This window comes from Siniperca chuatsi, linkage group LG18 (genome assembly GCF_020085105.1).
Source record: "Siniperca chuatsi isolate FFG_IHB_CAS linkage group LG18, ASM2008510v1, whole genome shotgun sequence".
NCBI classification, from domain to species: Eukaryota; Metazoa; Chordata; class Actinopteri; order Centrarchiformes; family Sinipercidae; genus Siniperca; species Siniperca chuatsi.
The window spans coordinates 20,434,814-20,459,809 of NC_058059.1; the positions used below are offsets into that span (position 1 = coordinate 20,434,814).

The 24,996-nt window shown below is 40.0% G+C and overlaps 1 protein-coding gene across 2 annotated transcripts; it reads left to right on the forward strand.

The window, feature by feature from the left end:
• Nucleotides 1-798: 798 nt before the first annotated feature.
• Nucleotides 799-24,930, forward strand: gsna (gelsolin a). Of its 2 annotated transcripts, XM_044173495.1 has the most exons (17): nt 799-961; nt 9,523-9,719; nt 11,542-11,696; nt 11,948-12,109; nt 12,304-12,453; nt 12,530-12,619; nt 13,581-13,713; nt 14,457-14,761; nt 15,423-15,556; nt 16,203-16,293; nt 16,508-16,534; nt 18,346-18,516; nt 19,694-19,868; nt 20,757-20,878; nt 21,204-21,281; nt 21,386-21,446; nt 24,003-24,930. In XM_044173495.1, the coding sequence occupies exons 2-17, from the start codon at nt 9,524-9,526 to the stop codon at nt 24,170-24,172; spliced, it is 2,220 nt and encodes a 739-aa protein (XP_044029430.1). In that variant the 5' UTR covers nt 799-961; nt 9,523; the 3' UTR covers nt 24,173-24,930. The 2 variants fall into 2 exon arrangements, with proteins under 2 accessions (XP_044029430.1, XP_044029431.1); XM_044173496.1 differs by lacking the exon at nt 16,508-16,534 and having other exon boundaries at nt 800-961.
• The last annotated feature ends 66 nt before the right edge of the window (nt 24,931-24,996 follow it).

Sequence of the window (24,996 nt, forward strand, 5' to 3'; positions counted from 1 at the left end):
GGCTCAGGGCCAATCAGTATCCTCAATGTCTGGGGCAATTTTCAAGTTTTCACACAACTTTCTACAATTAAAATTAAACGCCTAAAAAGTAACGTTTTGCAATATGCTTTCAGACTCTTACTGTAGATATTACAATAATAGTGTATCATGCATAAGTTTTAGTTTGCAACTGGAGATTATACTTCAGTCACAATTTGTGACAATTTGTATGAGTATTACATATTCATAAGCAAAACAAATGCATTTTCTTTGCTCAGAAACATGAAACTGCATGACAGTAGTGTAAAGGTTTGCCTGTGTTGTAGCATCTAGTGGCACACCAGGACCAGGCAGGGGCACTGTTGTTCAATATGACACTCTGTTGGAGGCCGGAAGTGTAGACTCAGTCCTGGCTGAGCTTAAATGTACAAGCCCTGCAAGAAAAAACACCTTAGTATTATTTTATTTTTTTTATTGAGACGCTAAATCTCTAACTTTCGAGGCAGTTATTTGAATGTATACCTGTTAAATGTATATAGGCCTACCTATTTAGGCTAATTAGAGCAAAATGTTCACCTTTATGACACAATCTTAAAAGAATCATCATTGCAACAAAAGCTTCACAAAAGTAGGCTTAATAGTCATTGTACAGATAGATAGATAGATAGATAGATAGATAGATAGATAGATAGATAGATAGATAGATAGATAGATAGAAAAGTGGTGAGACAAATTGATAAACACATCAGTGCGCGTGTGCGCGCGCATGTGTCGGCCGCTCCTTCGCAGGCGGTGCAGCAGCCAGGCCAGGGGAGTGTCATAACTGGGAGTGTCCCGGTCCAGAAGCATAAACAGCGGCTGTGCGCTCCGCCGCCCCGCCGACTCGACGCCTCTCTGCTCCCACTGCAGCTAGAAGCGCTCACCGCGGCTCAATCAGGTCCACAACCGCCCGTCCGTCCCCGATCACAACCTACGCGCTCAGGTACGTTAAAAGCCACTTGCTCAAAAGCAACAATACAGCCTGCAGCACAGATTACACAGATTGTAATTTGATGCCTTAATTTGAAATGAACCGTCACTTTCCATGTAGACTGGAATAAAGGTTTGATATGCTGGGAAGAAAGGGTGTATAGAGTGAAAGTACAGTATATTGCGTTTGGATTTCTGCATGTGAAATGGTTTACTTGAACCTAAGTTATTTTCGTTTAGCTCATTCAAAGAAGTGTAAACCCTGCTTTATTGTCTAAAGTACAACGCAGCTGCTGCCATATATGGACAGGCAGTGGAAACCCTGGAAGATGACTAAAACTGCTGTGTGGTTCCACTTAAACTGGCCACAGGCTTGGTCACATACTCCCATAACTGTTTAAAGTGAGTTCAGGCTGCCATGATGTGATACCAAACCCAAGGCAACATTTAACATGCTGTGTTTTGCTGCATTGTAGTAAAAAAGTCAAGTAAATAGTTTGAGCATCTCAGTTAAAACCTGTGAGATTTTCCTCAGCAGATGTCTATTTAAAGACATCTGTGGTTGCCATAGAAACACACAAGCAAATAGTGGAACTGTTCACTGGGGAAGTTAGTCACAACATCCTTTATGTGGCAGCTTGTTACAGCTGCGTGAGGTGAGTGCGTCAGGCAGTGTGATGTATAGGTTTGTCTGTTTGTGCGTGTCTGAGTGTGTGTGTGTATGATGAAGATATAGACAGACCTTTGTTAGTCAACCAGAAAGTGCTGTGTCAGATCCACACTCAGCTGTCAGAAAGACAGAGATTACGGAATGCCTGAACCCACCAACAGCACTACACCCCACTGCAGATTTAGATAAAGGCTAAACCTCAAACAACTGCGTGCACGCTTTCTGTCTACGGGTGCAGGACAGCTGAACATGGGTGGATGTTTGTATGTGAACATATTCTCCGTATTTGGAACAAGGAAAAAGGAAGAAACTAAATATTGTTTTTGTTTTACTCGAATGTCATCATGTTTAACACATCTCTGGTGTCATTTTTAGCACTGCAACTTACTTTTAGGTGTTTCTCAAAATGCCTTGTCAAGGCTCAAAAGAGTGTAGAAAAACATAGACGGTTTCTAAGGGGACATTTTGAAGCCTGAAGTTTAGGCTCCTGCGCGCCGTAATATATGTCCTGCTGGAGCCTCCATGTTCAAACCCAGTAAACAGTGATTTGCAGGTCAGAAGATGTTAAAGCTGGGGCTGTCTAGGTTACCTATAACCATTGTTTCAGCATTTAAATTACTGCATTTCAGTGTAAAGCAGGTCCTAACTACATTTTGAAATATACGATATGAAATATAACTGACTATAGACAGACAGACCTTTAACTTTTCAACAAAATTTAGCCCAATTTTAACCAAAAATGCCAATAGATGTCTTTTGGCCTGAAAATCAAATCAGTGCTTACGATGAAGTGTGTGACCTGAAGGCAATCTTTCCCTAACCGTACCCAAGTAGTTTTAGTTGCCTAAACTTAACCCGACCTTAACAATCGAGGTGGCAGATCAGAAAACGCTCATATGAGTAATTTTCTGGACAGTTAAATGGGCCGTGGTTGGGTGGGGCAAGACCTCAGACATACCCTTCTTTAAGCCTTAATATCTTCTACACGAGACAGTAACTTTCAAAATCTCTACTCTCTGTTGTAGGAAATATTTACTGACACTGTATTTAAGGAGAGAAGTTGGGGGGTTTCCCATTAACTTCAATATAGTCAATGATTTTTCCAGTTGAGGAAAAAAACGGCCACACCCCTGACTCAAAACACACATTGTTTCTTCTAGTTAAATCACATGCTAAATTTCTGTTTTATAAGAATGCATTGCCAATGTCAATAAAACAAGATGCCATTTTGTTCGAAATATGAGTTTATATGCTTGATATGATTAATTCAGCAACAGAACTGGTTACAGAGTATCTCGCCCCTGGCTGACTCCTAGGCGTGTTTTCAGGTAGATTGTTTCTGAAATGACCCCCTCTTATCTTTTAATAATCGTCCATATATCAGAGCGGTTATTTACAGAGTCAACAGCCATTTTGATTGTCTTTGCCTTACACTGTGTAAATAGATGAAAGGGAAGCCAAGCGGCTAATCAAGAGTTGAGTCTGTGTAGAGTGTTATCTGTTGTTAGCAAGCTGGAGGGCAACTGCACAGCCCTCGAGAGGCTGAGAGCCGCATGCATGGAGAAAATGAGTCATCAAGAATTGCCTCTCCTGAAGGAAGAATCTCTTTTTTTGAGGGGGGGGACTCAGGACAGAAGCCCAAAAATTCAGATTTCACAGATATAACTATCATGTGCTTGTTATTGAAGTGGGACACCAGCAGACAAATCACAAGGGCTTAAAAAACTTCTTATCATATGAATCCACTGTTGCTATCTGCACGGTGGATCAAGTTTGGAGTTTTCACACAGGCCTCAAGCGGAGGCAGACACAAAAGACAGGCTGGTACAAAAAAAATGGGGGAGGGGACCAAATAACTGAGGCTGGAATGACAGAATTACTCCGTGTGTATTTGGAGGCGAAGGGGGGGACAAAGAGCCTGCAGTGAGGGGATAAAAACTCGACGAATACCTCCAGCTCTGCAGAGGTGTGGGTTGGCCTGCAGACACCATCTGCTTTTCCGCGCATGCCTGTGAGGAAGCCCTAAACAACAGTCATGTGACCTGTTCTATTTAAGCTCGTAGCTGTGTCTGTGTGTGTGTGTGTGTGTGTGTGTGTGTGTGTGTGTGTGTGTGTGTGTGTGTGTGTGTGTGTTGAGTCAAACAAACTAATGTTAATGTTTGTTTTACTCAGCTGCTGCCCTTCATTCAACAAAACGTAGCACAAAAATATTACAAAACTAAAACTCATTGTGTCTTGAACTACTATCTCCAACCTTCTCCCTCATTCCTGTTAGATTTTCTTTTTTATCTGGCTTTTGTCAGAGCTGTTATTGCATTTTTTAATACTGGCTTTGATTTTTCAAAGTGTGAGGTGATTCAGATGCTGTGTATCCCCTCTGATGTTTGCTTTATTAAGTCACAGACACAGTATTAACCGTGGGATAAAACAGCTTTGATGTGCGGCGACAGACAGAATATTTCACTCCATCAGAGGGGAAGATCACAGTCAAAGGCAGTCATATTTATTTAGTGCCACAGAAGCAAAGATCTTCAGAATAAGAAGTCGCACAAAAGTAATATTTTCAATGGGCAAAATGTTTCAGAGTAAAGGTACGCAGCTGCTGTTGGATGAAAAGACTTCTTGAACAAGTCGATGTTTCAGGATTTTTTTGAAAAAGCAGCTGTATTTTCAGGCAATCTGAGGGCTACATATGCAGTATGTTTTTGAACATTTATCATGGGGATTGAATGGGTTACATTGGTACTTCTGTCATGAAACAATGATGTAAAACTTTACTTCAAGTGTGGTTACGACGTGAAACCTGAAGTGACACGTTTTCCTGTTGCTCTCTATGCTGGCATACTGTATGTTTGCATCATGACCACAGTTTTAGGCGCTAATATGCCTTATGTTCCCTTCAGAGACTTGGTTTCAAATTAAAGAAGATTTCTCTGCTGTACATCCGTCTCTGTGTTAATGAGGGTCCCTTTGCTCAGCTCAGATCTCTGCATGCAAGCTGTTTTCATATTGCAGGGTGTGTCAGTTTAATGAATGACTGTATATCAACTCAAGCAGAAGTTACTGATTTATTACCAGATGCTTGGGAACATAGAGTTATTGTATTCGCTCACCGCAGTTGTTTTAGATGGCTCCACAGATATTTAGGAACTAGCAGTTTGGAGGATGTGGTAGCTACCTCATTTAGATGCATTTTAGATGTTCAAACCATTTAGGGTATACTTAGTGATAAGGATTTGTCACCAAATGTGATTATGGGATCATGGGTCACTAAACTCATTATTGTCATAGAAATTGCTTAAAGGAATAGTTCAGCATTATGGGAAATACGCTTGACCTATTTGCTTTTTTTTTTACAAGCATGAGATGAGAAAATCGAAACCACTCTCCTGTCTCTGTGTTAGGTGTGTGGTGACGCGAGGTGATTAGCCTAGCTGAGCGTAAAGACTGGAGGCAGGGGGAAACAGCTAGCCTGGGTCTGTCCAAAGATTAACAATACACCTACCAGCAACTCTAAAGTGCTGACACTAATAATACGATGTATCTTGTTTGTTTAATCTGTAGCAGAAATGAAAAAACAACAATATGTGGTTTTAGAGGGAGTGTTGTTACTATTTCTTGTGGAACATGGCAACTTCACTGTGACAACAAGACTCTGGGAAGTCACTGCACCCTGCTGTTTTTACATTACTGTCTGTGTACTGATCAAACAAACAGGATACAACGTTTTTGATTAGCAAGCTTTAGAGGTGCTGGTTTTTTGTTTTGTTTTTTTTGGACAGAACTAAGCTAGCTATTTTCCTGGCTTTCAGTTTTTATGCTAAGATAAGCTAATCACTTCCTGGTTCCAGCTTCGTACTCACATAGATATTGGGGTGGTATCAATCTTCTCATCTAACTCTCAGGGGAAAAAAATAAGCTTAAACTATTCCTTAAGTTTAGTAATTCCGATAACTGGGCGGCTTTTCTTTTTCTGATATTTGTGTCGAGACAATTCCACAGTATTACAGACGATATACAGTATATCTCTCTACCTACTGTACATTGAACATGATGAAATGCATTGTATACTTTACTACTAAACACACAGATTTTGGTTACCTAAAGGGCTGAACCATCTTATCTCGACTATCCATTCCACTTTGTCCAATCACTGGCCTGAAGAGAGATCCAACAGGAACTCTCGCTGTTCTTTAATAAACACGGCTCTTAGGAAAACAGTGACTGAGGCTTACCTTAACTGCTATGCACCGATATAATATGCTGGATCTGTATCAACACCGGATTGCCTATAAGCCAAACATTTCACATCAAAAACTTTCATAGTAATTAAATAAGAATTAAAATCTCCACAGCATATGACACCCTCTATCCTTAGACAACTGATAACTGTATGTGCCAGTATTCATAGTTTCCATATTTGATCATTTCCATGTCCCAAAATATAAGCGCTCAGTGTTTCCTTGTGAGAAATCCTTTAAATCAATTTATCAGCGTAACCCTATTTCCCTTTAAACTAAATTTGTTTTCCGGATCGACAAATTTGGTATTAAGATTGCTGCTACTCGCCTAAGGCTTAGTTAAATATTCTTGTGTGGCCACAGACGCAGCAGATTTGCTGTCTGACTTTTGTGGCATTCAAGCTTATCCAGGCTGGAAACTCCAACAGGTTACTTTAGAACCACTGTAGGAAAATTCAGCTTTCCACATCCTCCATCAAGCTATAATGGCTCCAGTGGAATTGCACAGCAGCCCCAGTTTCTCTTTGTCCAGCCAAACCTGGACGCAGGCTCTGCAGAGTCATGGAAGTTCAGACGGTGTATGACCTCATATGACTCCGGGTTACCCAGTTGTTTGGGTACATTTTTGCTGATTTGACTGCGTATGCTCCATACTGTCAAGTTGACTGTGAAAATACTTTTCCATGCTGAAACATTCCATAGCTACAAAATACTGTGCAGTGAGGCTGTTACATAAGAGGAGAGCAGAAATGGGGAAAAAGGAACCCCACATTTGTTGGCCTGGTTACGCGAATTCTGAGCCACTTCCCTTTTCCAGGGTCAGGAGCAGATTCCTGCCATGTTTGTGGGCAGACGGCCGCCTAGAAGAATGGCCGAATCGTGCTCCAATGTGGACAGTTAGTCATGCAAATTGAGAGGCAGCTGGTCCAAGCAGCATTCCTGCGGGAAACTGGATTCTGTGTTCATTTTGAACTACATGACCTCCTGTTTTTAATTTTTTCTAAAACCTGAACCAGAGCTTTATTAACAGCTCTTTACAGTTCAGAGCATTGATGGTTTGAATGTCTTATTAGCACATCATTATTTAAACAAATTTGTAAAATAAGGAGGAAATGCACCATGAGGTCACAGAAGCCCTTTTCAGAGAGGTGAGGTTCTAAGTTGAGAACACTGCTTCACTTCAGAGAAATTGTTTGCGCTCTTTCTGCAGTGTTTCCTGTGGGAGCAACACATACGTGGTGTGGAGTCATCGTGAGTTAGCGTCTGCTGCAGAATCTCTTAAGATATATCTGTTCACTTTTGCATATTTTATGAAAATGCTATTGCTTCACGGTATAAACTGTGTAATCTGACATTGCAAACATTTATGTCTAACCACAAAAAGTTGCCAGAGGTGGAAGATGTATTCACATCTTTTACTCAAATAAAAGCAGCAAGACCACAATGTAGAAATATTACATTACAAGTAAAAGTCCTGCATTCAAATCTTTACTGAAGTACAAAAGTGTTAGCAACAAAATGTATTAAAGGATATTTGGTTATTTTCATAGCCATGATTTTGATCAGTTATGATAACGTACTTACCAAGTTAAAGGCACCTTGTGGAGTTTTTTCGTCAGCAGTTATGTTTACATTCGCTGTTTCTCACCAAAACACATTGCGTGAAACCATCAGCAGGACTTAGTATTGAGTCACCCTTGTGCGCAAGAGAAACTAACAAAATGTTTTTAAAAGCCTTGCTACATAACGCTACTAGTGGTCAAAAACTCAACAGGGTACCTTCAAGTGCTGAGATCTGGAAGAAGACAAAACCCTGAAAATAGGACCCAAGTTGTAATAAACCAGAATTCAAACCTCTAATACTCTAATACAAACCTCTACTGACTTGGTGGCAGTGGAAACCAGTTGTAAGGACGGCTTTGACATATCATCAACTTTTAAGTTGACATGGTGAACTTGTTAGCGGTTGCTTATTTACACATCCAGCGGTTATGGAGCAACATTAGCATTCATTTGGACAGCTAAACAATGAGCTGAAACGCAATATAAAGCTCCATAAAGCCAAGGGGGGCTGCAGATTCGGGTGATAATTCTCTGTAGGTTATATATATACGAGCGACCCCTTTCACATTGTCAAAAACTGATGTTACAATTTGCCTGGTGTGATGAGTCTTGATTTCAGCTGCAACATTCAGATGGGTCAGAATTTGGCGTAAACAGCATGAAAGCACGGATCCATCCTGCCTTGTATCAACGGTTCAAGCTGATGGTGGTGGTGTAATGGTGTGGAAGATATTTTCTTTGCACACTTTGGGCCCCTTAGTACCAACTGAGCATTGTTTAAACGCCACAGCCTACCTGAGTATTGTTGCTCACCATGTCCATCCCTTTATGACCGCAGTGCAGGGCCTACCCATCTTTAATGGCTACTTCCAGCAGGATAACGAGCCATGTCACAAAATTCAGATAACCTCAAACTGGTTTCTTGAGCATGACAATGAGTTCACTTGTTCAAATGGCCTCCACAGTCACCAGATCTCAATCCAATAGAGCACCTTTGGGATGTAGTGGAACGAAAGATTTACATCATGGATGTGTAGCCGACAAATCTGTAGCAACTGCGTGACGTTATCATGTCAATATGGACCAAAATGGTCTGAGGAATGTTTCCAGCACCTTGTTGAATCTATGTCACTTAGAATTAAGGCAGTTCTGAAGGCAAAAGGGCGTGCAACCCGGTACTAGCAAGGTGTACCTAATAAAGTGGCCGGTGAGTGTATATCATTGTATTATTACTGTTACCCTCCTATTACCATGTTATTACCGAGCTATGATGAAAGTGCTATCCTGATCTTAATGGTCAGCATCCAGACCTGAAAGACCTGGCAGCACTTCAAAGTTGTGTTTATAGTGTTTTACATGTTATATTTATTTTTCAATATTCTTAAGATTTTAGTACAATACTAGACGTCTTTACAACTCAAGTCTCAAGCCTGACTCGAGTCCAAGACTCAAATGTACAGACATTCCGATCTGGTTATTTCATCTATAGACATATTCTCAAATGAAAAGTTATTATATTATGGGTGACAAATTTAAGAAAAAACAAAGTTAGATATAGTGTGGTAGCAGAGTTTCTCCATATCTCCCACCTCTTGTGTCCAGATATTTGTGGCTGTGTGTATATAGTTATGATAAATTGAGGAACAAAAATATCTAGTTATACACAAGTCTTTTCCTATATATAATTGTACACAGTGTTTGTTTTGCCACCCTCACTGGCAGTAATGACAGCACCTGAGTCATAGCTGCCAGGACTTCCTCTTCCTGCTCACTAGAGGAAACACCCTGAGCACAGGGCACCAGTGACTCACCCTGCTGCGCACTAATATATACTTATAACCCTAAACTTTGTCTTTGGATCCATGGCAACAACTCAGCCATAAGGGGAGTGGCTTTATGTGTTCCAGAGTAAAGTCTCACAACTAGGCAGTCCCAGTCTCACTTTCAATTTAATACAAAGCTCTACGACTCCTACCTCTGCAGTATTCGACCACCGTTCCGGAGCGTAAAACCACAGCTTGTTGCCACGGGAGCACACCTGTATGTTTAGGCCTGTAGAGTAGAAAAGCACTAAATCTCAGGTGTGTGATTTTCCTGCAGGATGGCAGTGCAGCACCCAGAGTTTGAGAAGGCCGGACAGAAGCCGGGCCTTCAGGTGTGGAGGGTGGAGAGCTTTGACCTGGTGCCCGTTCCTGAGAATCTGTACGGGAGATTTTACACTGGAGATGCCTACCTCATCCTCAACACTATCAAACAGCGCTCCGGGCACCTGCAGTACGACCTCCACTACTGGTTGGGTGAGTGCAGTGAGACGGACGTTATGATATGTTATTACAGAGAAATAAGCAGAGTTAAAGGGAATATTTGCTTTAAAATATGTATGTAATATAGTGTGTGTGTCAAAGTAAACAAGGAATTAATTTAATTGTCATCCAGCACTTCTTGAATGTGCAAAACACCCCAAAAACTATTTAAAAAAAGAGAATTTCAACGTCTTAGTGATAATCTAAGACAGACCAAATAAGTATAAAGTTTGCAGGCACCATTTTCAAATGATGATACTTATGAGAAAAAAAGGATTCTTCTTAAAGGCAGCATATTAAATACATAGTTAAAGCAACAAGAGGCAAACATTTCTGGATCCATTTTGCTTTTTTTGGTGTGTATTTTTCTTGTTTCCATGGACATGTGGCCAAACGTAAAAGAGCTGATCTTAGTTTTCCAGTGCAGCTTCGATCATATTTGACTTGCAAAGCAGATGAGGATCTGTATCTGTGCTTCTGGAAAGTAATTTCACTCTGGTGTTGCTGCTGATGACAATTTGCAGGTGCATTTGGGAGGATGAGGAGTGAAAAACACGTCAACAAAAGCACTTAAATTGTGAAAAACCAATCGACACTGTGTGTTTACAGACAAAGCGGTGTTTACTCCACTGCTGCTGTTGTGCTTTATGTTTCTAAAGTACATGTGATGCATTTGGGATTTTGTCTAGACCATTTTGCACCAACATTCAGCACACACAAACAAATATATTGTCGGTGGTGGAAGTATTCAGATTCTTTACTTAAGTAAAAGCAGCAATACAACATTGTAAAAATATTCCATTACAAGTTAAAGTCCTGGATTCAAAATATTACTTAATTAAAATTACATCTTATCTACAAAATGTTATCAAAAGTAAAACTACTCATGCTGTATGGCCTCTTTATAATCCACTAAGATTGTGTATGTATAAATATATATATAGTAGATTGTTACCACTGATGCATCTAACATCTAAGCAGTGTTCAAATGTTGTAGATTGTTGAGGTAAAGCTAATTTGAACTACTTTACAAGTACAATATGAAGCATGAAAAAAAATATAAATGGAGGTACTATATTCCAACTGTATAAACTGATCCTGTGCTTCGTATGTAGAATCTGAATAAGAAAATGTACTTACAGCAATTACTTTCTACCACTATTTTGTATGTTGTAGAACACTAGATGTAGGATCATTTTCTCAACCCATTAAGGTGAATTTAATCTTTCAACAATATAATCATACGTGGTTTTATCTGGACAGCAAAATTCATGTCATTTTCACTTTTAAATTATAAATTCAAATTGATGTCAGTGTCTGTATTTTAAGCCAAAGTAAGGGGTCAGATTGGTTTTCAGATCAGCCAAAACCTAAATTAACCTAAAGATTAGTCCTGTAGGTTAGTACTGATGATGATGTATCTGACCGGGTCATTTTTTTAGGATTTAGCTTAAAGCAAACAGGACAGCGAGAAGCTGAGTCATGTATTTTTTCCATTGATTTCATGTGCTTTTAGTTAGCTTGATTGATCATGGAAACAGCATTTACCAATAAACAGGATCTGATGTAACACTGCCACATGCTGCTGAACTACTCTGTGTGACCAGAAATAGAATACCGTTGCATGTATTAATGTGTCCGCTGGGATCTGACCCCCTGCTGCTCCCGCTTATCGATCTGCTGACTCACTAAGTCCTCAGTGAGTGAATTTGTCAAACACAAAATGTGTCTCTCTGTGTAGATGTACAGTATGACTACTGAGATTAAATAAGGACCAGGATTAATATGGAGCACGTCTGTGGTTCCTCTCTTGCAGGTGATTTCTGCACCCAGGATGAGAGTGGCTCGGCGGCCATCTTTACAGTCCAAATGGACGACTTCCTTGGGGGACAACCCATCCAGTACCGGGAAGTCCAGGGACACGAGTCCAAAACCTTTCTTGGCTACTTCAAGTCTGGAATCACATACATGGTAAGATGTCATGTTTATAGCTTCATCATAATTCATCATATTTTAAAATATAAACTGCATTTTTTTTCTTTCCGTATCTTTAAAATAGCAGATCCAGTCTGTTATGATGGCATTATTTTGTCAGTCAATTTCCCAATAGCTATTAAAATATATATATATATATATATATATATATTTTAAATGTATTTAATTTTGTTGATTTGTCTTAAAGGGCAGGTATGTTATTTTGAAATGCAACTCTTATCTTTCAGAAAGGCGGCGTGGCGTCTGGGTTCAAACACGTTGTCACTAACGAGGTGGTTGTGCAGCGGGTGCTCCAGGTCAAAGGTCGGCGTGTTGTCCGGGCAACGGAGGTGGCGGTCAGCTGGGACAGCTTCAACCAGGGAGACTGCTTCATCCTGGACCTGGGAAATGTGAGTCAGACTGAGCAGATGAAGCAGATCAATATCAGATAAACAAAATAATATAATGTGATTGTTACCACCACAGTGAGGTTGTTTGGATCCATTCAGTGGTCTTAATTTTTGTAAAACACAAAATGCTACTATGTAAGTTCCACCTTTTTTATTCACCCACATTGCAATCTGCTCTTCTTCTCGCTGTACAGGAGATTTACCAGTGGTGTGGCTCCCAGAGCAACCGCTTTGAGAAGCTGAAGGCTACTCAGGTCGCCAAGGGTATCCGTGACAACGAGCGCAGCGGGAGGGCCCGAGTCTATGTCTGTGAAGAGGGGGTGGAGAGAGAGAAGATGTTAGAGGTGAGATAAGTGAATTATGAGAACAAATTAAGTCTTAAACGGACTTCTGTGTTAAAATCGCTGCTCCTATCCTCAGGTGTTAGGTCCTAAACCAGATCTGCCTGTCGGAGCCTCTGATGACGTCACAGCTGATGCTTCAAACAGGAAGAGGGCCAAACTCTACAAGGTGAGAGAAGTGGGAACACCACAGATACACATGCTGTCATTTTCTCTTCAATATCTCTAAATCTCTTGTTAAAGGCTCATTATTTCTTTTCAGTTTGAAATAAACATTTGTGAATTTTTTAAATTGTATTTTGAATATCAGACCAGGTAAAAATTCTGTTCAATTCAGTTTTATTATCATTATATTTAAACACAATGAAACATAGTCTTGCATTTCAAAGATAGTGCAAATTGCTAGAAATAATTTTCTTTTTTAGTATACAATAAATAAAAAGTTATGTGCAAAATTATGTTATGAGGCAGGACTAATTAAAATATACACTGCTGTTTATACTGTACATGCAGACATAGTAATAGTGCAAAAATACAATATTCAGTAATACAAATCCAGGAATCTGATTTTAAAAGTACTATTTGAAGCACAAACTCACCACCACCTTTCACCATTTTTCTTTTTTTTTTAAACTAAATTAGAGGGACTAATGAGAGGATCCATTATCAGCAGCTCCTTTGTACTTCCCCCCAGTGCTTCTCTTCATTTTTGCAATTACTTGTTTGCTGCAAGAAGACCCTTTTCACTCTTAAGTATGGTGATCGCTGTCTTCTGGGAGCAGGAAATCTAACTTTTTAGTACATAAATTACACATGAAATTGTTTTAAACCAATCTCCTTTTGAAAAATCTGGGTACTTTCAGTGAGAATTTGTGAAAAATCTAAACAATTAGCTTTATGTCTCTAAAAGAGTTTAATTTCAGCCATGTTAACTTCACAATTCTACTTACTGATCATTTCTAAGTGACAGTGATTTGATGGCAGCTGATATTTACCAGGTTAAAAGACCCAGGAGCAGGCAGTGCAGGCTGGACAACCTTTAACTTTCAACAGCTCTTGGATTGTTAATTCTCACACAAGTGACACCTCCGGCCTCTAATCAACGTCTCTTCCTTCGTCCCCTCCTGCAGGTGTCCAATGCCAGTGGAGGCATGACCATTGCGCTGGTGGCAGCAGAGAACCCGTTCGCCCAGAGCGCCCTGGAGTCCGGCGACTGCTTCATTCTGGATCACGGCTCCGATGGCAAGATCTTTGTCTGGAAAGGTCAGTGCAGGGTGCTGCAGTGGATTCCCCATATGTTCCCTTTAGCATAGGTTGTACTACAATGATATTTACCTCAAAGTAAATTAAAGGAATAATTTGACATTGTGGGAAACACTCTTATTTGCTTTCTTTCTGAGAGTTAGATGAGAAGATTGATACAACTTTCATGTCTGTACACTAAATATGAAGCTAGAGCCTGTTAGCTTAGCGCAAAGATTGGGAAACAGCTAGCCTGGCTCTGTCCAAAGGTAAAAAAAAAAATCCACATACCAGTACGTCTAAAGCTCAGTTACACACGTTATATGTTAAATCCGTACAAAAACCAAAGCGTAAAAACAACAAATTGTGGTTTTAAGAGCGGTTATGTCTATTTCTTGACCAGACGCAGTGGTCACCTTGAGGTTGCCGGGTGACTCGTCAATTTTTTTACACTTAGGTTTTTGTACGGATTAAAGAGACAAGATATAACGTTTGAGCTTTAAAGGTGCTGGTAGGTGGATTTTTTTTACCTTTGGACAGAGCAAGGCTAGCTGTCTCCCCCTGCTTCCAGTGTTTATGCTAAGCTAACCAGCTGCTGGCTGTCATATCCCCAATCATGTTAACTGTTTTTTATGAGTCACTTCTACAGTTAGCTCGATATACAACTCAGAAACTGTTCTTCTACTCATATCACTATTTCTTTTTTATATATATTCTCGCTTGATTTAACAATCCTTACCTCACATCTTTTCTTTTCCTTACAGGCAAAGATGCTAACATGGACGAGCGAAAGGAAGCAATGAAAGCAGCAGACGAGTTCATCAAGAAGATGGGTTACCCCAAACACACTCAGGTCCAGATCCTGCCAGAGATGGGAGAGACGCCGCTCTTCAAACAGTTCTTCAAAAATTGGCGGGACAAAGATCAGACAGAGGGCCTGGGCGTGGCTTACATCGCTAACAGCATCGCCAAGATCGAGAAGGTGCCCTTTGACGCCGCCAGCCTGCACGACTCCCCCGCCATGGCCGCCCAGCACGGCATGGTGGATGACGGCAGCGGAGAGAAACAGGTGAGAGGACAGAGCCTGTACTGACTGTCAGTGTGATTCTATCTCAGAGAGGTTTTTTAGTACTACCTTGATGACCTGGGGCACCAGCCAGCACCCGCCAGCCTTGATTTATCTCAACAAAGTTTATTTTCAAGGGTCATGTGTAGATGGTAACCCTGGATTTGTGAAACCCTCGCGAGATTTGTACATGTTGTTTCTTCATTGTGCGCATTCCTAAACCTAACCAAGTAGTTTTGTTGCCTAAATCTCGTGAGAGTTTCCGCAAATCCAGGGTTACCATCTAGACAGGACTAATTTCAAGAGTACAGAAATTAATGGAAACTAATGGCTGCCTGGGAGGAAGGAAAAACACTCTTAAGGTCTCAGCTGCTGCTATTACTTCCCCATCCTGTAGGGGGCACATGTTTTTCCATGTATAGAACAATGACAATGACCGAACAGCTCCCTCTTGGGGAGAATCCACAGCCTGCTAAATGTGTATGCGTTTTTGAAATTTGTGAATTAGTGAGGGATTTACACAAGGAGCTTCGCATCTAGAAAAGGTTTACAATGTTACATTATATTATACTGTAGATGTTATGTAATATAATATTATGTCATTTGTAGTAAAAATAGTCCCTACATTTTCTCACAGAGAAATTCTTTGTTATTTTCTTGACAGATCTGGCGTATTGAGGGATCCGACAAGGTGCCGGTGGATCCGTCTGCATTCGGACAGTTCTACGGTGGAGACAGCTACATCATCCTTTACAACTACCATCACGGAGGACGTCAGGGACACATTATCTACATGTGGTGAGAATGCGAGAGACTAACACTTTGACGTCAGATAAAGCTGAGTTAAGCAAGATTTTGTTGTAAAAATGTATTTCCCGTCTTAACTGCCTGAATCACAAAGTTGGGTGTCATCGAATTATAAGAGTACAATACATATAACACATATAACTGCCAGCTTGAATTGTGACTATGAGATGTAGGATTAAAGGAGGATTTAATGATTAAGATGCTGTGTTGAGAGGAGTCAGAACTCAGAGCTGGAAATGTGCTTCTTATATTATAATGTTGAAAAAAAGAGTATATATCAAATTATGATAAATGAATTATGAGTGGGTCCCTGTTTTGTATCATTTTTAGTTTTATGATGAAGAAAATGCGTTCAGCATGTTCGTTCATCAAAGAGACGCACAATGAGTTTTTGTTAGAAGTCTTGAAAGCAATTACAATCAAATGTAGCCATCTTTTGAGCTGATTTAGCAATACCACGTGTTAAAATTAAAAGTGCTTTGAAGTTTGTTCTAAGAAAAGAACATAGAAGTCATTTTTTTCCAATTTCAGTTCTAATTGGTGGGATATGGAGTTGTTTTGTGAGCACATACCGAGCCCCAGTCTGTGCCTCTCCTTATGTTCAGCGTAAAGATAATGCATTCTAATTGTTCCCCAGGCAGGGAATGGACTCCAGTCAGGATGAAATCGGGGCCTCGGCGATCCTCGGCGCCCAGCTGGATGAAGAGCTTGGCGGCGGTCCTGTGCAGGTAAAACACATTGTTCCTTTAGTGGCTTTTTGTTTTCATGAGCTTATATTCATCTTATCATTCATGTTATTAAAGTCTGTGCTCTCCTCTGGCTTACTCAGCGCAGTCACATCCTCCCTGACCTTTACATCCTTTCACTCTGTCTCCTCTACCTAATGGTTTCCCCGCTGCTGCTTCTGTCCTCCTTGGTTTACGACCTTTTCTGTGTCTTCAGGTTGTTGGTGCTCCTATAACCACTCAGGTATTTTCCCTCCCTCCCCTGCTCCTCATCCTCCCAAAATGACTCGTATGATTTTTGTCCAGAACCAGCTACAAAAGAAGCAAAACAATGAAAATGTTCCTCTCTTCTCACATTCCAGATGAATGTCAATATCTTGATTTCGAAGGGGGCTGTTATCTTCCTTTTTCTGGCTCCTTTAAGACTAAATGAATGTGATAATGAGTTAAATCAAATTTACAGTGAAACCATCTCGGTCAAACACAAACAGGACATTCCAATGTGGATGTTAATGGGAGGTTCCCTCCTCCTCTGTCTGCTCCACATAAATAACAGCCCGGTTTCGAAACTCTGCTCTGACCTGTTGTTAGAACGACATCATGACGACTTAACGTGTCAGTGGGTGCTAACGTTTGAGTTTGGAAATAACTGTGGAGATCAGAAAGCAATGTCAGTCTGTAACCTTCGAGTTGTTTAGAGTGAGTCCTGGCTCTGTACTCATGTGAGTCGCCATTCATTCATTTCTGTGTTCTGCATTCGCACGTCACCCCTCACGTGTGTCGTCACTTTGCATGTACAACCTTCATGTTCATGTTGTGGCTGACTGTGTGTGTGTGTGTGTTAAAGGATAGAGAGGATTTTGCACTAAAAAGAAGATACTCACTTGATATATCTAACTGAAAAAGTTGAAGCCTCATATTTACTTCAGTTAAACAGAAGGACTGTGGGTTTTGTCCCCCATCACGCACATTAGAAGCACATTAGAAATGGATCTCTCAATGGCCAGTGTGAACAGGGAGAAAGATTACATTGGGGGGAAACTGTTTCAATGTTTATATGGGCATCCGACTATTGTTTTAAGACAGACTTGAAAAATTGTAAACGTATCCTTTACGTTCAAGTGCAGTAAAACTTCTGCAGATCTGCAAAACTTCTGTCTGGTTTTTCCAGATGTTTCCCTGCTCTCACTTTCAAAACAGAGAACAGCTGTTTTGCAAAAATCCCTTTTGTATTCACAGTTTGTCAAACTAAACTTGACTTTAATTTACCTGGCTAGGGCTGGGAGTTTTAGTACTGACACCAAAATGATAATATGAGGAGTAGAGACAGGTTTTTCATGTAACAAAAGAAGCCAGGCACATGGTGGTACAGGCACATTTTGGTCGGCGCCAGCAAGGTATCGAGGTTTGATACCCAGAGAGAGACCCAAACTACACAATAATGCCCAGAAATAGGAAGTTATATCAATATCCACAAAAAAAAGGTCAAATATTTGACGGACAGACAGACGGTTTCATATCATACCAGAGGATGCACAAAGAGTGCTGGGAATGTTTGTAGTTATGTTTGTAGTTTGGAGGCGTTTGACTGTGGGCTACAATATGTAAACTCATCAATGATTAATCATCATTTCTTCTTTCTCTCATGTAAACTCAACATTAGCGTAATTTGCTGTGATTTAGGAGAACTACTTTCACCATTTGACAGCCATAAATATTTATGACAAAAGCTACAGACCAAAGAGACTCATAATACTGTTTTAGACATAACCTGCGTCATCACTCACTGTCCTCATTTCACAAACGCACCACGCAGACAGTGAACACGTGGCTCAGCTCCATGCTGCCATCGTGTGTCTGTCATCGGGATTACAGCAGACATTTTCCACATATGCATATTTCACAAGACACAACAAGGATCTGTTTGATGTGATTTGGTTGCACCACCTTGGGATAATTCACAATGTCAAAACTGCATGAGGTATTTTGCTGCAGGTATTACTGTAACATCCATCTTATCATTCTACAGTTTAAATTTTGGCATTTGTGTACCAGGTGAGGGTGGTGCAGGGAAAAGAGCCGACCCATCTGATGAGTCTGTTTGGAGGACAGCCCATGGTGGTGTACAAGGGAGGCACGTCCAGAGAAGGAGGTCAGTCCGCTCCTGCAGAGACTCGACTCTTCCAGGTGCGCTCCAACTCAGCAGGACACACCAGAGCTGTGGAGGTAAGAGAACATACATCATTCGCTTTCTAACTTTACCACTGCAAGAGGTGTTGTTAAGGAATACGTCTGGTGATATTCTATATTTTTCTCCCTGTCAACAATGCCAATCCCTTGAAAAGACCAAAGCCAACAATGAATTGATCCCACTAACAAGTACTGAGCCTGATATATCTTATTGCTCTGTGCCATAGAGCTCCATTGTTGTCCAAAAACTATTGAAAACACGTAAATGAGCCACACTGTTGCACCGGGTGACATGTTCCTTCATTATAAAGAATACTGCCACTGTAGTGTGTTTTGACTCAATCACACATACCTGGAAATACTCACTAGAGCACCAAATGTGTATTAATCCGCTGCTGAAAATAGTCCCGAACAAATGCACTATTTACTCCTGTTTCAGTAACATTTGTTAAAACTACAGTGCCCAGCTGTTTTAGGAAATTAAGCCTTTTTAAAAAAAAAAAAAAAACTATATATTTGTAATAACACCAGCCATGTCATTAAATATCTCTGCAGACCAAAAAAAAAAACAAAAACACACACTTTTCTGCTTTTCTAGTGCAACACAGTTTTCCAAACTCTTACAGTCAGGTTTTCTACAGCAAAAAAAAGCCACTTTGTCTCATGTTTAGCCATCAAGACTTTTTTGATTTAAAACATGAAAAAGTATTTTCTTTGTGTCTTTGGGGAGTTACCTTTTTTAAAGAAATTTTTTTTTTTAATATTATTGGTCTTGAAAAAAAAAGGTTAATGGCTACAGTAGATTGCTCTTGATTCTACAAATTAATCCCACTCCATTAGTAGAATATTTTTTAGTTTTACTTACTTTTTACATTTTAATAGGACGACTCAATACTGTAATAGATAAATAGCTTGTAAAAATTGTATTTTCATTGTGGTTTTTGGTCAATATGCCTAAAAGGAAAACATAATTTTTTTATTGCTGATATTATATTATCACTGTGGTTGTCAATTTAGCAACCTGTAGAAGCACAATAAGGTCTGGTTGCTGCCTACAACAAACCAGTATCGCCAAGTTCGGGAGAATGAAGTGATTAAACAGGAAACTGAGTCCTCTATAGTCTTTTTAAGAGTGCCGGAAATTTGTATTTAAAAAAGTGTATTTGTTCCTGAACTGCACATGTTAACCTACAATATCTCTGCATCCATGCAGCTTGACGCAGTGTCATCCCACCTGAACTCCAATGATGCTTTTATTCTGGTGACCCCCGGAGGCTCCTTCCTGTGGGTGGGTGCTGGTGCCAGTGACACAGAGAAGCAGGGAGCTCAGCAGCTGTGTGACATCCTGGGAGTGTCGGCCTCTGAGCTGCCCGAGGGAGGAGAGACTGGTGAGGAAACGGGATGAACACAGAATAACAATTTCTCATCTTTTGTGCTTTTGAGTCAAACTGAAACCCAATACCAGTTAACGTACTGAGAGTTGTACCTGTGTCAGCTACAAACTGTGGTCAAGCTGTTAAAATAGCGCTTTAATGTGAAGCTAAATATTTTCTTTTTTTGTATTTTTTGCTAAAGTAAGTGCTTGCGCTCATCTATATTAAAACAAAGGAGACTTGATTGCATCACCCCTTTAGATGTTTTCAGTAATCTTGTGATTTGCTTTCAAAGCTCAAGAAGAAACTGGATTCTCTGCTGCTCTACACCCTGCTTTTAAAGGCTGGCCTCAGTTCAGGGCTGCTAAAGACAACAAAACAGAAATTCAACATTTTATTTCTGTGAGCTTAAGCTGATAGTTTATAACCTGTCCTATTCAAAACATGTCCAGAAATACGGAAACATGTTGGATTTGTCACAGGGTAAATGATGTGTAAAACAGTATGTTAGCGGCAGTTAACTTTGACACTTTTACACCTTGTGATTCATATTAATTGAAAAACAATACATTTCGTATGTTGTTTAAAGCTGCACTAATCAATATTTCTTATATCAACAATGGTAATGTGAAAGGAACTGCTCATAGTGACAAACCCACAGAGAATTACCACCAACTCTCCAGTTTCTCCTTAATACATCAGTGGTTTCCAGTCTTTGTGCTAAGCTAAGCTAATCGTCTCTCTTGGCTGTAGCTTCATATTTAACTGACAGATGTAAATAAATAAGCATATTTCCCTCAATGTCAAACTGTTGTTTTAAGCCCTTTAGGTGTTTGTATTCTTTTTTTCCTGTTTAAATACATAAAACTATAATAACTTGAAGTGTGTCTGTCCTCTTCACAGATCAGTTCTGGGAGGCCCTGGGAGGAAAGACAGAATATCGCACTTCTACCAGACTCAAGGACAAGATGGACACTCATCCACCCAGACTCTTCGCCTGCTCCAATAAGACTGGAAACTTCATCGTAAGTCTTTGGTTTGAGCACTTGTTTTAAAGGATCATTTCACAGAAGTGAACCCTTCTGGTAAATGGCCTTGCAGATAGGAAGGGTTTGAGATAAACACTGCTGAGACCTTATTAATAACTAGTTACTCCGGATAATCCACAGAACTCACAGTTACCACTTTCCACTAGAAAAAAGAAAAAGTTCAAAAGTGATCCGACCCTTTAGACTGAATAAAAAGCACATCGTCTCTAAAATATACATACGCCAGTTTCTGAACACTCCAAAGCTCTTTGTGCGCGCAGTACATCAATGCAGCTCCACTAAATCCCTCTCCTCCTCTCAGATTGAGGAGGTACCTGGGGAGATGACCCAAGACGACCTCGCTACCGATGATGTCATGATCCTCGACACCTGGGAGCAGGTAAAGAAACCAGAGCTTTGACTGCTTTAGCCGTACTACACAGACTCAGAGCAGAGTTACTGCAGTGAAAGGAACAAATATGCTTAAAACTTTCCCATTTTCAGGTGTTCGTCTGGATCGGAAATGAGGCCCAAGAAGAAGAGAAGACTGAAGCAATGGCATCTGGTAAGCTCAGCATCATATATCTTATTAAGATATGATGTGAAATCATGTAGACCTGTGAAACAGAAAGAGTGAAAAAAGGAAATACCACTCGAACTTCCCTCCATTTTTATTTATTTCAAAACAATCCTTTGGCCTCCTCCACTGACTTCTCTGAGATAGTTTAAAGAATATTCATCATTTTTCTAACCCATCAAACATTAGAATTTTGCTTATTTAATATACAAAACAACTAAATATTTAAATCGTGCACATCAAGAAAATACTCTGCACTACAAAAAAGAAACAAGTCAAGAGTCATAAAATCAATTTTTTCTTATTAATGATAATCTTGTCTAGCACCGTATGTGTATTAGATTATTAAACTTGTTTCAAGATAACTGGTCTTGACTTTTCTTAGTAAAATATACAATCTGTTTTTAAAAAGTAACTTAACACCCCCTGAAAATCTTGTCTTTACTGACTTCCAGTGGTTTAACTTAGCTCCTTGCTGTAGTGATGTACAGGTGTACTCCAGCTCCCAGTAACATCACTGTTGGGTGTGGTTACAGGTGCAACAAAGCACATCTGTGACCACACCTTGGGTGTGGTTGTGTTAGAGGTAAATTAGGCTTGAATCTTTTAACCAGGGAGGGCAGCAAAACACTGTTTTTCAGACTGGTGTTAAGTTACTCTTTAGGTTTTTAAGTCTGAGGACTGCAGGTAGATTGGATGGTTGCCGCACCCAAATCTCCAAACATCGACCAAGTCTACCAAGAGAAAGCTAAATGGCTTCACTTATTTTAAGGATGAGACCAATCTTTAAGTTTATTTTATCTTTTCAGTTTATTGAATTGATTAACGCCACAATCTTTATTGTAAGAACTAAATACAGTGTCAGCGGGATAATCTTGTGTTTATATTTAAAATTTAGTTCAATTTAAGGCAGATAGTTAAAGGTACTGTATGTAGTTTTTGACATGTATTAAATCGCTTTTTTATTGTCAATGTGTGAACGGGTTGTAACTACACTTAAGCTAAATGAAACCTTCCCCGACTTTCTAGGTTGCCTATAACAGCCTGATTTCTATGTAAAGGACTCGGGTCGGTTTTTCCGGGAAAATCCAAGATGTGACGTTTATAAGCGCTCCCGAGTGGCTTCTCTCTCCGTTTCCCCACAGTGTCAACAGTGTGCAACGTTAGCTGAATTTGGCTTAGAAATAGAGTCCACTTACAAACGACCGGCACCCACCGAAAGACAGAGTCAAACACAAAGTCCAAAGTCAAAGCTAACATTACTGCAAAGCATGTGAAATATATTGTGATACTGTGGTTTTAGCTGGCTAACGTTAGCGTGCTTGCTAACGCGGACAAACTGCTAGCTAGGTAACATAGCAAAATAATTTTCCAGCATTCAGTGTTCATTTCAGTGTTCAGTCTCATGTATGTTACTTTTGGCCGATGCCCAGGATGATGCTCGTGCAGGTGTCATTATTAACAAGGGTTTTCTGAAAGTTACATAAAGAACCTTTAAGAAAAGCGACACTCGTTCAGAGAAAATTCTTGAAACAAGTTGGCTGAGCCTTATTTTAGGATACAACTTGTATGTAATGGGATGTTTTCGGGTTTACTCTTAAAGGAATAATTTCTTATTCATGTATTTTGGGGAATCTGTACAAAAACTGAATTGTATAAACAACATCTTGTGGGTTTTACAGGGGTTATATGTTTATATATTTCTTGGCTGGGAGCAGTGACTTCCTAGAGTTGTCTAGTAACTGAGGTTGCCAGCCAACCAGCAGAGATACCAGGATGTTACTGCACCTACAAGAGAAGTAGTTCATTATCCCCTATAAAACCACAGCTTGTCCATGTTACACTTTGGTTTTTGTACAGATTAAACAAACGAGGTATAACGTGTTCATTAGTGCACTTTAGAAGTGCTGGTAGGTTGATTTTTTTCACCTTTGGACAGGTCCAAGCTAACTGTTTCCCCTGTTTCCAGTCTTTAAGCTAAGCTAACCATCTCCTGGCTCCAGCTTCATATTTAGCGTACAGACATGAGAGTGGTATCAATCTTCTCATCTAACTGTTGGCAAGAAAGCGATTAAGAGTATTTTCCAAAAAACTATTCCTTTAAGGGCACCAGAGGTGCAGGAGCAAAACGCTTCCTAAATGGTAAATGGCTACTTTGAAAAGGCCAACAGTGCGATCACTTGTTGACCCACTCTACCTCCTGAGCCACAGCTACCTAGTTTCAAGAAAACTTAAGTCATTTAGGGTAGTTTTTTTTGTTTGTTTGTTTATACTATCAAGTTTCTCTTTACACAGTTTTTCAGTATTTGTAGAAGCGCAATTTTTACAGTGTGTCACTGGCAGAATTTCTTCGAACACATCATTAACACGTTTGGCTGTTTATAGCCCCTCATTGAGAAAACTGATCAGTGCACGTCTTGAAATTTTAATACAATCAGATTTTGATTCCCTTTCTGCTTGTTTAACTACACCTTATTCTGCTGTGCATTTGTGATTCAGGTTTACTCTATGACTAGCACTAATTCAAGCTTTTCTTATCCTCAGCGGCCCGTTACATCGAGACAGATCCGGCCAACAGAGACCGCAGGACACCCATCGTCAAGATCAAGCAGGGCTTCGAGCCGCCCACCTTCACCGGCTGGTTCCTGGGCTGGGACCACGACTACTGGACCAGCGACCCCCTGGAGCGCGCTATGGCTGAACTGTCCCTGTGAGATCTCACCTGACCCTCATTCCCTATCAGCCCTGACCTTTGACCCCACTGCTTTGCCACAAGCACTGCGCCCTAATCATAAGACTTTTTTAGCTGCCAATAAGGCCTGAAAACGAGGAGTTTCTTTTTTACTTTTAGTTGTTTTTAAAGGGATACAGGTCGATGAAGCAGTGTTTTAATTCACTTTGTCTCACATGCTACAGTGATGCCTTTATACTCGTTATGAAGCCAATAGGAATAGAGCTTTAATAATTACACGGGCTTCCTGTAGGATTTTGCACTAAACACGGTGTGCTACTAGATTTTTATCAAAGCCAATTTTTCTCATTTGTTTCCTATTTTGACAATCAAACCTGTTGACTAGTGAAATATAATAACAAACATGTGCTAAGACAGTTTAAAGCCTTGGTGTGCTGCAACATTGGAAAACTCACTGCCAAGAAAACACAGCTTATAAAAAGCAATAAAACCAATGCCTTAATATTCTTTCCTTTAGTTACAATAAGAAAAAAAAGGTACTGCTCCAGTTGAAAGATGCCTTTATAAGTAAGTTGTTTGTACCTTCAGTTTAGATGCCATATTTATTTGTTTTTTTTAAATGCCAGATTCATGCCCAGAAAGCTTGTGTGATGCTGCAGTGGCCAACTTTAAATGGGAAACCGACGCTTTGCTGCTTTATAAACCAGTTACGACTTCTGTGACACTTTCTAAGGTTTTCCTCAGCCTTGTCATCATTTCAATAAAACCAAATAAAACATGTTAAGTGTTTTATGTCTCTGTTTTTACAAACACTTAATTGCAACACTGATCTCTGATCTGAAAAGA